This window comes from Narcine bancroftii, chromosome 8 (assembly GCF_036971445.1).
Source record: "Narcine bancroftii isolate sNarBan1 chromosome 8, sNarBan1.hap1, whole genome shotgun sequence".
NCBI lineage: Eukaryota > Metazoa > Chordata > Chondrichthyes > Torpediniformes > Narcinidae > Narcine > Narcine bancroftii.
In genome coordinates this window covers 75,578,734-75,591,798 of record NC_091476.1, presented here as the reverse complement: position 1 = coordinate 75,591,798, position 13,065 = coordinate 75,578,734, and the positions used below count along the sequence as shown (strand labels likewise).

Sequence of the window (13,065 nt, the reverse complement as noted above, 5' to 3'; positions counted from 1 at the left end):
GAATCTCTCAGTGTCGGCCAACTATTGTTGGACACTGACATGAGAGGCATCAGATGCCAAGTACAAACGAAAATCAGCGGCAAAAGATTTTTTAGGTCGGTTGAAGTAACGCAATGTGTCAGCGTCATGACATGATTAAAATTATAAATTCAATCAAAGTTAATTGAATCTTTCTCCAACTTACGACGTGAATCAGCAAATCTGAAATTATCTTTGTGTTCAGCTTGAAGTTCTCTATCATAATCCCCAATTGTCATTCAGGAAGCAAACCTTTTGGAAAAATTTCTTGTGCAGTGTTATTGGAAGGCGTCCTAAGAGATCAACATACAAGTATTTGGACAGCTGGGGACTGATAAGGGATAGTTCCTGACAATCCACGTACTTTGTGTGTGGTAGATCATGTTTAACCCATCTTATAGAGTTTTTTGAGGAGGTTACCAGGGAAGTTAACAAAGTGGATGTCGTCTACATGGACTTTAGTAAGGCCTGTGACAAGGTCCCACGTGGGAGGTTAGTCATGAAAGTTCGGATGCTCAGTTTTCATGGTGAGGTAGTGAAATGGATTTGACGTTGACTGGACAGGAGAAGCCAAAGAGTAGTGATAGATGATGTTTCTCAGACCGGAGGCCGGTGACTAGTGGTGCCTTAGGGACCATTGTTGTTGGTCATCTAGATCAATGATCTGGATGATAATGTGGACAGCTTCCCCTAAACCCAGTTTTAGACTTACCCGCTCTGGAAAAAGGACCTTGACAGCGAAACACAAAAGTCTGCAGACTCTGTGATTGTAGTAAAAAAAACCCAGAAATGCTGGAGGAAGTCGGCCAGTCTCGCAGCGGCCACAGGAGATAAAGATACATCTCCGACATTTCGGGCCTGAGACCACCTTAAGACTGAAAAAGTCAAGAGTGAAGACACCAAGTTCCTTGGAGTTCACTTCACTAGTGACCTATCGTGGACCCTCAACATCTCCTCACTTGTCAGGAAGGTACAACAGTGACTGCACTTCCTGAGAAGACTGAGTTGGGCGAGGCTACCGGCCACCATCACGTCAAACCTTCTACAGGAGTTCTATCCAGAGCATCCTAGCCGGCTGCATCACAGTGTGGGGACGGTTGCTGCAGAGAAATGGATCGGAGGTCAATCCACAGGACCAGAAGAGCGACAGACAGGATCACTGGGGTCTCCCTCCCCCCACCACCCCCCCCCCCCGACGTGATCGACCAGAATCGTTGTCTGAAGAGGGCATGCAAAATCATTGAGGACCCCTTCCACCCCGCACACGGCATCTTCCAGCTGCTCCCGTCAGGGAAGAGATCCAGGAGGATCAGAGCCAGCACCACCAGGCTGAAGAACAGGTTCTTCCCACAGGCAGTGAGAATGCTGAATGACCAAAGGAACTGCTTGCACTCACCCTCCAAGACCCTCATATTCATTAAGGAATTTTTATTTATTTGTAGATGAAGACTTGACCTGTGTGTGTATTGTGTGTCTGTACATGTTTTGTCTGGGTGTGTGTCTACGTGTTTTGTACCGAGGACTGGAGAACACTGTTTCGTTGGGTTGGACGTACAATCAGATGATAAACTTGACTTGATCTGTGGGCCTCTTGATTTTTAAATAAACTGCTGCAAGAGTGTTCGATCTTGATGACACTGCAGAATTTTAATCTGCAACAAACCCTGCCCATTGTCAGACTGAGATTATTCAACCTGCTGAGGTCAGCGTCTCTTGGTGAAGCTCATCAGGAAGTAACTCCCATCTCCTCAGCTCTGGCCACAGAGTACCGGAGGAGCAGTGCAGGGGCCAGAGGAATGCTCCCAGGGGCTCTGCAACAAATCGCCCCAAATCAGTTTCACCGCCCACAGTAGGTGCTGACATCAACACATTCTGCAGGACCTCAAGTCCCTGGTGAAAGTTCAGCAGTTAATTATTTCTAGCTGATTTGTGGTGTTCCAGATCACAAAACAATGGCCTTCAAAATCCAGGTCAAAGTCCAGTTCTATCAGTGCTAGATGCCAATCACAAATTAAATGCATTGGTGTCTTTACTCCATGTAGAGGCTGTGTGTCCTGCTGGTTTCTCCAACAGGTTTGTGGCCTGCACTCCCTCAGTATCCAGACTGATGAATTAACGATCAAGCAACTTTAATTCAAGAGAATGAAACTGTTTGAAATGAGCTGAATTGAGCATCCTGGCCACCTGCATAACCACGTGGGGATGGTCGCTGCAGAGAAATGGATCAGAGGTCAATCTACAGGACCATAAGAGCAGCAGAGAGGATCACTGGGGTCTCCCTCTCCCCACCATCGACGTGATCTACAGAGATCGTTGGCTGGAGAGGGCACGCAAAATCATAGAGGATCCCTTCTACCCCACACACGGCAGCTTCCAGTTGTTCCCATTGGGGAAGAGATTCAGGAGGATCAGAGCCAGCACCACCAGGCTGAGGAACAGCTTCATCCCACGCTGAACGCCAAAGGAACTGCTCACACTGACCCTCCGAGATCCTCGTAGTCATGAAACTATGGTTATTTATTTATTTGTAGACATGAAATACTTGTGCTGCGTGTGTATTGTGTGTCTGTGTGATGTCTGGGTGTGTGTCTGCGTGTTTTGCACCGAGGACTGGAGAACGCCGTTTCATCGGGTTGTACTTGTACAATCAAATGACAATAAAGTTGAGTCAACAAATCCAAAACCTTTTGGCCACAGTGGAGAAATTTAACCCCCTTCCAAAGTTCCCGGACTGTTTCTAGCCCAAGATGAAGGGCCGAAGGGTCTCTTGGGCCTGAGAGGTGCACAAGAATGGGGGCCAGTAGGTAGCAGTGCAGAGCCAGGTCCCAGTCGGCTCAACAGCACCGCCCGCTGGTCCCAGGCCTCACTGCGCCCTCGCCCGAGCCCATTGAAGGGCGATCGCCCATCAGGTCACCCCTCACTCTCCATCACTTCAAGGAGGAAAGGCCACGCCTCACTCAACTTGGATCATCAGGTGACCAAGTGGACTCCGAGGTGACCAGAATATTGCAAGTGGGGTTTCGTATAGCTGCAACGTCTCCTCACGGCTTGGGAACTCGGCGAAAGACCTCTCCAATGGATCGAGTCTGATGGCGCTGGGGTCGGGCAACACAGACGCGCTGGAGGAATTCGGGTCACACAGCATCCACTGGCCCAATGGGCAAGGATTCGTCCAGAGCTCCTCCACACCCCCTCCCATATTTCCAGCCTTCCCTCCGACTGCTTTTATGGTCACGTAATAAAACAGCTGGACTATTACACAAAATCTCTCTTCGTCCAGCGCAAGGCAGACATCAGCAGAAATCACCTGGCAGCTAGAGACAGAAGCAAAGCGAGTCACCGAGCGTCCGGGGATCCAGCTTCTTGGAACCAAGGGATTGTAATCATGGCAAAGATGCCTATGTACTATTCATTATGTATTCATTAATCCATTACTATATAGCAATTTACTATGTACTTCAATTATACTGTTTAGGGGAAATATTAATGCAATTAAGTAACAGTCACAGTATGTAGAAAAGTTGGCTGATTATAGTATGTGTAGAATTTGCTGACTCCAAATACAAAGAGAGAAAATACTTTCATCCCCAAGGTTAAACTGCTAATTGTAAAGCACAAGTCCAGAGAGAAAACATCAAAAGCACACATGGGAGTAACAGGATCGCAGGTAGGAGAAGTTAGACAGGGTGAGGTTGGAGGAACCATAGGGACAGTGATTTATTCTGAAACAGGCCAGTGACAGGAAGATAAGTGGACTGCAAGGATGAGTGGTAAGAGTACCATGACTGAGAATGTCAGAGACAAATAAAATGGATAAACCACTTGTGTAGGAATGAGGAGTCATAAGGGTACATGGGAGGTGTTGATTAAAACAACAGAATGTTCTGGCCTGAGAGGTTAAGACGGGAGGGCTACACCATAGATAATTGCAGAGCAGGTAATTGCTGGAGATAAATCTTAGGCAAAGAGCCTATCAAAGAAAGCCAACTCTTGTTCAGTGTAACCATGTTGATCTATATAAACAGAAGAGACTGGACGGTAAGAGTCAGTCTTGGGGAATAGCTCACCGAGCAGGTGACCTATGAACTAACGACTGAACCAGAGCTCTGTTAAGCTTTATTCTTGTGCTGTGTAATAAACTGATTGTTAAACCGAATACCTTCTCCTATCACTTCATTCAACGAGCATGCTGGACTCAGACGACACATAGACCAAATTGAGGGGAGGGTAAAGCCAGAGTCTGACAATTTGGTGACCCCGACGTGATGAAGATGGAGAATTGACGGACGAGAAAGAGACGAAACAATGGTCGATTGTGGTGTGGTGATAACAACAAGTGGCCACTCAACAAAACGAGGTAAGCAGACGCCTGTTTAAACGAAGTTCTGCTATTGGCAACGATAAAATTGTGTGTTGTCACTAATCTGCAAAAGCCCTAGTAGAAGTCAATGAATAAAGCTTAAAGAAAACAGGGATTAGAGTCCCCCTAGAGGACTCCCCACGGGAGAGACATAGAGGTAAGGGTTAAAGTCCTTTGCCGAATAAGAATTAGTTTACATATTGTATGATAGTTAGTTGTTTAGTATTGTGCAAAGTTTTTCTTTTGTGTTTACGAGAAAGCATGAAGGTTCAAAGTCAGTTGACGGGCGGCGAAATTCTACCAGGTGAGATACTCATTAAATTACATATGAGGTCTGAAAGGGAAAAGGTCGGATCATAAGATGGAAGGAGAATTTGACTGTCAAGAGAACGGGGGATGTGAATGGATTCCTCCATCTGTAAACCAGCAGTGGGAAAAAACATTTGGTGGGAGGACTACCGAAGGGAGTGGAAGTAAAGGCTATGAAACAGTATGATCAGATGTGGAAAGAGTCAGGGGAAGGTGCCGCTAGGATTAGAAAAAATCAGGCTTGTATTGTACTTGGGAGAAGCCGAAAGGGAGGCGGCAAAGGAGGTACAGGAGCATGAGAAAAAGGGACAAGGGTCTATCTTGAATAGAAGAAAATTTAAACAACAGAAGGAAGCGAAGGAACGGAGGAGGGCAAATTTACATAATATGACATTGGCTTGCATGGCTGTGGAAACAAACCTTCAGCATGCTACTAAAAAGGGATCCCCTATCACAAAGGAGAAAAAGGGGGAGGAGGTGACAGGGGAGGTTAAGCCATCAGCCCCACTCTAACCAAAGTTACCAGAGCCACCACCTTATCCGATTCCCCAGATGCCAGTGATGCAGATAAATGAGGGAATAGTGAATGTCACTGAAATAGGAAGACAAGAACTCCAGGAGGACAAGGAGGTCTCAACCTTTTTGAGTCAGTGTAAAGAGATTTGGACGGATAAAGCCGGAGTACACCCAGCCACAGGACCCTTGCAAACTACATTGTTTAGGTCTGCTGTAATGAACAGGTTGCCAGCTGTAGTCAGGGAGGTATTAGAGAATAACCCTGATATTCCTGGTTGCTTGACTGAAACATTTGACCCATCACGTGAAGCGTCATAGGGCCAAGCAAGAGGCGGACAAACAAATTATGGAGTCTGCACAAGTGCAACTCCTTAAGCTCCAATTGGAAGAGGCTAGGAAAAAGGCCAATGAGGCAAAAAAGAATCCCTCAAAGGGTGCAAACCAGATGATTCAGCAGCCACCGCAGCCACCACAAGGGAATAATATGAATTGGCACCCAGCCCCAAATTGGGCACCGGGTCCCACCTACGGGGGCAGGACTGGAGGTCAAATGGGGGGATTCCGAGTAAGAGGGAGAGGTCGGGGTGTTCCACAAATGCCGCCATCCGTATGTTTTGGACACTGGGAGACTGCCCCCTAGCATGGGGTCCTCAGGGCACTGTGGGAAGGGGATATGGATCACCACAATATGAGCCTTGGGTCCAGCCCCAGAGATCGTCAGTGCCACCCCCGGTATACATCAGGCTCCCCATGCAGCTCTCGCTCCAACGGGACAATTCCCATTGCTGACGGAGGAGGAGCAATGTTACCAGCAGTGACGGGGCCCGAGCACCCAAGAGCAGGTTGGGTTGGCAGACCCCGTCCTGCAGGTAAAAGTGATGGACATGGATGTATCCTTTTTACTAGATACGGGTGCTAGATTTTTGACACTTACTGTCGCTGAGTTCCAAACTAAAAAATCATCCCTTAGCGTCCAGTTGATAGGGTTCTCAGGTACACCAGAAAATCTGCCGTTTTCTATGCCACTAGTCATTTCTGTGGCAGGACAGACTTTTGCACACCAATATATTTTGTCGGCAATGTGCCCTACTAATCTTTTGGGCAGAGATCTGCTGGTCGGGTGTGGAGCATCGGTCCTTTGTGGACCCAGCGGAATAGAGGTCACCTTTCCAAATGGATATTCAGTGAACTGTTCATTAGCTACGCTTTGTTCTGGTTCTCAGATGTTGTCAGCCGCTGGAGGATCCTCATCTGAGGGACTGTGGGCCGACATTTACTTGGGACTGCTGGAACCGGAGGACCCACAGAAGGGAGGGCTGCTAAAGATTTATAATCAACGGAAGCCGTGGATCCAGACGTTACACCCGTATACCCCTCCCTCGGACCCCCTCCATGTTACCCTCTTTTACGATAGAGATGGGGATGAGATTTATCAGCATGCCTTTTATGAAAAGGTAGAGGGCATGCAATGGGAAATTAATTCGGTCTACATAGTGTTAGGAAAGGAGGGAGTGGCCGCTACGGTTGCACTGACATCTGAGCAGCTTGAGTGGTATGTGATGGCCGGGGAGGCCGTTCCTCATGTCACTCTTGCAATTGGCACTAATCACCAGGCAAAAGATTTGGGACCAATGAGTCAGAACTTGATGTCCTTGAGGGACTGGTCCGATACTCAAATACCGACAGTGTGGTTTTCTCCATCTGGTCAGGCGTACAGGATTTTGCACCCTTCAAATGATCGGGTCCTCCTTGAGCATAGACAGATTGAACGCTTTCATGGTAGAGAAAAGATGGATCATCCCAACTCTGCCCCTATGTTAGATTCTCTCCCTGAGGACCTTTGGTCAGTGGAACCAGCAGACATGAATTTTTGCCAGCAGGTTGATCCCATAACCTTTGAACTTTCAGATTATACTCCCATTTGGCAGACATAGTATCCCCATAAACCCGAGGCTGAGGCGGGTCTGGCAGATACCATTGATGGCCTCATGTATTCAGGGGTGTTGGAGAATTCACGTTCGAGTTGGAAAACGCCCATCTTACCTGTTCCGAAACAGGACACGAGCAAATATCGGATGGCCCATGATTTAAGGGGCATCAATAGTATTGTGCGAACACCCACAGTTCCAGTACCAAACCCATACACCGCCTTGACTGCTTTAACCCCTGACCACAAGTGGTTCTCTTGTATAGATTTAGCAAATGCTTTCTTTTGCTTACCACTGGCTGAGCAATTAAGAGATGTGTTTTCCTTTGTGTATAGAGGTATAAAGTTACATTACACTCGACTCCCGCAGGGCTTTATTTTATCCCCAGGGATTTTCAATCAGGTTTTGAAAGAACAGCTGGGGGGGGGGGGGGCTAGTACTGCCAGATGGGGTAGTTCTGATCCAGTACATAGATGACATCTTATTGGCAGAACCTGGTCATGTCTCCTGTTTGGAGGCTAGTGCAGCTATTCACGGCAGGTTTTAAGGTCTCTCGTTTAAAGTTGCAAGGTTGCAGACAAGTGGTCTCCTTTTTAGGAAGAATGGTTTCAGCGAAAGGTACAGGGATATCCCCTGTGCATCGAACAGCGATACTACATCATCCAAAACCAAAGACAGTTAAGGAAATGCTTTCATTTTTGGGTTTGTCAGGTTATAGTAGGCAGTTTATCCCATCAGATGGTGAGTTGACACATCCACTGCAAACTTTGGTGAATGAGCAGGGGATGAGGAATCTGTGGGCTACACTTGATTGGACTGCACAGGCTGAGATGAGCTTTATTCTACTTAAGCAAGCTCTTATAACCGCCATAGATTTGGCAATTCCAAATTATAGAGACCCTTTCTTTTTGGATGTTTCTGCAAAAGCACACACAATTAATGGTGTCCTTTTTCAGAAAAAAGGGGGCGGAAGATGTGTGCTCATGTATGCGAGTATCACACTGGATCCGACTGAAGACAGACACCCACCATGTACAAGACATGCGGCGGGGGTAGCAAAAATTTTACAAAAGGTGGCACACATAGTGATGGGACATGCCCTGACGGTATTAACAACACACAGTATTGTGGCATTTGTGAACTTGACAGCGTTTACAATGACTTCACTGAGGCAGACAAGACTGGAAAAGATCTTGAATGCTCCAAATATTACGTTAACCCATGAAGGCATTAACATGGCAGACAATATGGGAGAGGGAGAACCACACAGTTGTGAGAAGAGGGTTCTAAGGGATATTAAAATAAGACCTGATTTACAGGCTACACCCTTGAGAGAACCAGACGAAACCTTATTTACAGATGGTTGTTGTTACAGACACCCCACGGACGGATTAAAAGCCGCCTATGCGGTAGTACGAAAAACTACAGGATTTGAAGAAATTATTACAGGGACAGTAAGAGGAAAGGAGTCAGTACAACTGGCCGAACTACAGGGAATGATAGCAGCATTAGAATGGGCAGAAGGAAAGGAGGTAAATATATATACAGATTCTGCATATGTGGTAGGGACAATACAGGTTGAGCTTAGTCAGTGGATTAGAAGTGGGTTTTTAACAGCAGCAAGGACCCCAACTAAACACGAGAAGGATGTTAGGAAATTGGCTGAGGCCCTCCTGAAACCAAGGGCAGTAGCAGTTATTAAGTGTAAGGGCCATGATAAAACAGATATGGTGGTAGCTCGGGGAAATCAGGAAGTGGATACGGCTGCAAAAAGGGCAGCAGGGTACGGCCCTCAGTTTATTATGATGCAGGCAAAGAGAACGGTACATGACTTATTGCCACCTTGTGAGGTAGGAGTAATAATTCAGGAACAAGTGAAGGCATCACCCCAGGAAATGATGGTATGGAAAGAAAGGGGGGCAACCGAAGATCAAGGACTGTGGAGATCAATGGATGGTAGGCCAGTATTGCCATCTGGACTCATGAAACCCCTCCTGGAGGAGGCGCATGGGTTAACCAACTGTGGGAAGAAACAGATGATAAGGTATTTGATACATTGGTGGCACCCCTTCCTGCCGGCGATGGTGGAGAATCATATCAGAGAGTGTAAGGTATGTATGACAACCTCACGAGGGACAGTTTCCGTTGCCTAGATTACCAGGGCAGGAAATTGTAATTGATTACACGGACATGATTGAGAGGGTAAGGGGATATCGATACCTCTTAGTAGCAGTAGATGTGTATACAGGTTGGCCGGAGGCAATCCCTGCCAAAAGAGAAGATGCAAATACGGTAATTAAGTTCCTAATCAACCAGTATATTCCTATACATGGATTTCCTAGGAAGATTAGGTCAAATAATGGTACACATTTTAAGAGTGAAGATTTACAGGAGGTAGAAGTAATGTTGGGATTAAACCACGCCTTTGGAACGGTGTATCATCCACAATCCCAAGGGAAAGTGGAGAGGATGAACCAAACAATAAAAGGTAAGGTCGGGAAAGTGCAGGCACGGACCAAATTAAATTGGGAGGATGTGTTGCCCCTGGCCTAGATGTCAATAAGGAGTCCGGTAAGTTCTGTGATAGGATTTACTCCGTATGAACTACAAACGGGGCACCAGTTTCCGGGACCTGGAGCAGGGATTCAGACCATGAAGGAAGAGGTAAGCCCCATGAGATGTAAGCTTTATTATGATAAACTAACGGCTCTGGTATAAGCTTTTTCACAACAGGTTGCAAGTACCGAACGAAAAAGTGAAACCCCGATACCATCCGTTGATGAGTGGGTTCTGCTAAAGGTCATCAAAAGAAAGTGGTCAGAGCCCAGGTGGACCAGGCCCTACAGAGTGGTGGAAAGAACGTCCCACGCAGTTCGACTACAAGGAAAAGGAGAGACTTGGTATCACTGGAGTCAGTGTGCAGCAACGGACCCAGCTACACAGACACTGGAACAGATTCGAACAGAGATGACTGAGACCTTGTGAATAAACTATGGACTAAGAATTTTTTACGGGTCCCTTTAAAGAGACTATTGGATTACAGTTACTGTATATCAGTATTTGAAGTGATGTATCTATATTGAAGTTGACAGAATGACGCGGTTGATTGTAATACCATTGGTTCTGACAATAGTGATTGGGTCATAGCCGCGTCGCTGCCACCAACATTGAACCGGCACACTTCAATAATTGGGTGGGAAAAACCGAATGGGAATTGGAAACTGGGAAATTTTATGGGCACAGCTGGAAAAAGATGCGTGATTGGGAATACAACTATCGTATGTGAGGGATGTGGGGTATCTTCTCATCGATGGTATGTTGAAATTGTTCTGAGTAAGGGGAAATCAGTTAACCTGACGATAGAATGGGAACCAGGAGTGACAGTGTTCTGTGAAGTCAAAAGTAACTCTTCCCAATATGAGAATAAGCAATGGCTAAGGGGGTGGTCAAAGAAGAGGGAAGACTCGATCGACAGTGATAGGCATACCATTGTGCTAAATGGGACCGAGTGGTATGGCTGTAAAAATAACATTGAAATGAGTGGGAGACCAGAAATGGTAGTAGGATGGCTGGTCAGGTCGGCACGTCAGGAAGAAACTAATTTGAGACGTATGCTTACCACTTGTACTCCAGTAGTTAGATCCCCCCCGCCAGGTGTTAAATGTAACAATCCAAATAAAATATGAAATTCAGACTTCAGGAATCTGCAAGGTAACTGAGATAGAAATGAGTTTGGAAAAACCATTTTACAAAGTTAAAAGTAAAAGGGACTTGTTGGGAACGGTGTTAGGCGGTGTTGGAATGGGGATAGGGGCTCTAAACTCCATGGACATAGAGACCCTGCAGGATAAAGTACAGACTGTGAGAGGATTGGTTGGTGAAGGAATAAAGCTGCGGAATGTGTGGGATAAGAGATTGCAGTATGCACAGGTGTCGAACTATCTCACAGACGTTATGACATGGAAGCAGAATTCGCAAATAGAGAAGGAACTGGAGAAAGTGATAAAGGAGCAGACAAGTCTGAATAAGAATTATACATATTGTATGATGAAAGGAGTAGTGAGGCAACTGTTACGGGCAGAATTAGAGCAAAAGGTTTATTCCTTTCACTCGCAGATCTGGGAGCAAATGTTGGGGATTAAGCAGAGGGATGAAACTTTGAATTTGATGGTCCGACCTCGTCCTAAATATACTCGCTGTGATAAGAAAGGATGCAACATTACTATGGAGGTGATTAATGTCACGAATGCTTAGATTTGGTGTCAGTATTGGATACTGCCCCAGTTGTTTGGGAATCATTTTTGGGATCCAATATTTCAAGGAAAGTGGGTAGATGTTCAGAATAGGACCCATTCTGCTAAGGGTTGTGTCTATTGGCCATTTGGGATGGTATGTCCATATAAGTCAGCCATTTATGAGTTATGTTCTATGGAGCACTCAGTAGGCACTTGCCAGTGGGAACTGAGACCCTCGAATAACACTGTTATATCCGAAATTGGACCGCAACACGTCTGAGTGTCGGGAACATGGTCGATATATCTAGATGGTATTCTCCACAAACCCCTGATAAATAAATGTGTAAAAGGAGTATACACTTTATTTGATCCTAGGACAGAAAAGACATAAATTTGTACATTGGACACAGGTAAAACGCTATACAACAGTTCGTTCCATAGATCCTGTGTCTCCGGTGATTAATCTGACTAGGCTGCATGACCTGGTGATAGCCAATAAAGAAATCACCCAAGCTTTTGCCCGTGAGGGAAGAGAACTGAATCAGCTTGAACTTGAAATGAGTTATAAGGAAGGCCAGCTGGTGCGTATTGCTGACAAAGTCACTTTCCTCACCGTCCATCATTGTTGGGACATATTTTATGGATGGTCCCCAAAAGCGTCAGCTGTTTTTAGATTAGCTATACACCCAATTGTAATCTTGGGAATTATTCTTTTCCTTTTAATTATAATAACATTTATATTGGGAATTAGAGTTAGAAGGCTGATTGCCACAGTAACAGGTTTGATTGCTTAAGTAGAGGATCGTACTAAGTTGGTAGGAATTCGATCCGAATTACTCGCTTTAAAATACGAGAGAGAAGTTTAATTGGTTGGTCTCATTTTCATGAGACCAAAAGGGGGACTTGTTGGAACCAAGGGGTTGTAATCATGGAAAATATGCCTACGTACTATTCATTATGTATTCATTAATCCATTACTATGTAGCAATTTACTATGTACTTCAATTATACTGTTTAGGGGAAATATTAATGCAATTAAGTAACAGCCACAATATGTAGAAAAGTTGGCTGATTATAGTATGTGTAGAATTTGCTGACTCCAAATACAAAGAGAGAAAATACTTTCATCCCCAAGGTTAAACTGCTAATTGTAAAGCACAAGTCCAGAGAGAAAACATCAAAAGCACACATGGGAGTAACAGGATCGCAGGTAGGAGAAGTTAGACAGGATGAGGTTGGAGGAACCATAGGGACAGTGATTTATTCTGAAACAGGCCAGTGACAGGAAGATAAGTGGACTGCAAGGATAAGTGGTAAGAGTACCATGATTGAGAATGTCAGAGACAAATAAAATGGATAAATCACTTGTGTAGGAATGAGGAGTCATAAGGGTACATGGGAGGTGTTGATTAAAACAACAGAATGTTCTGGCCTGGGAGATTAAGACGGGAGGGCTACACCACAGATAATTGCAGAGCAGGAAATTGCTGGAGATAAATCTTAGGCAAGGAGCCTATCAAAGAAAGCCAACTCTTGTTCAGTGTAACCATGTTGATCTATATAAACAGAAGAGACTGGACGGTAAGAGTCAGTCTTGGGGAATAGCTCACCGAGCAGGTGACCTATGAACTAATGACTGAACCAGAGCTCCCTTAAGCTTTATTCTTGTGCTATGTAATAAACTGATAGTGAAACCAAA

The 13,065-nt window shown here is 45.4% G+C and overlaps 1 protein-coding gene across 2 annotated transcripts; it reads left to right on the top strand.

Moving 5' to 3' along the window:
* The first annotated feature begins 4,565 nt into the window (after nt 1-4,565).
* Nucleotides 4,566-13,065, top strand: LOC138740912 (uncharacterized). 2 transcript variants are annotated; one of them, XM_069894233.1, is made up of 2 exons: nt 4,566-4,682; nt 6,427-13,065. In XM_069894233.1, exon 2 carries the CDS (start codon nt 7,605-7,607, stop codon nt 9,282-9,284), a length of 1,680 nt encoding a protein of 559 aa, XP_069750334.1. In that variant the 5' UTR covers nt 4,566-4,682; nt 6,427-7,604; the 3' UTR covers nt 9,285-13,065. Both variants share the same exon structure in this region, with proteins under 2 accessions (XP_069750334.1, XP_069750335.1).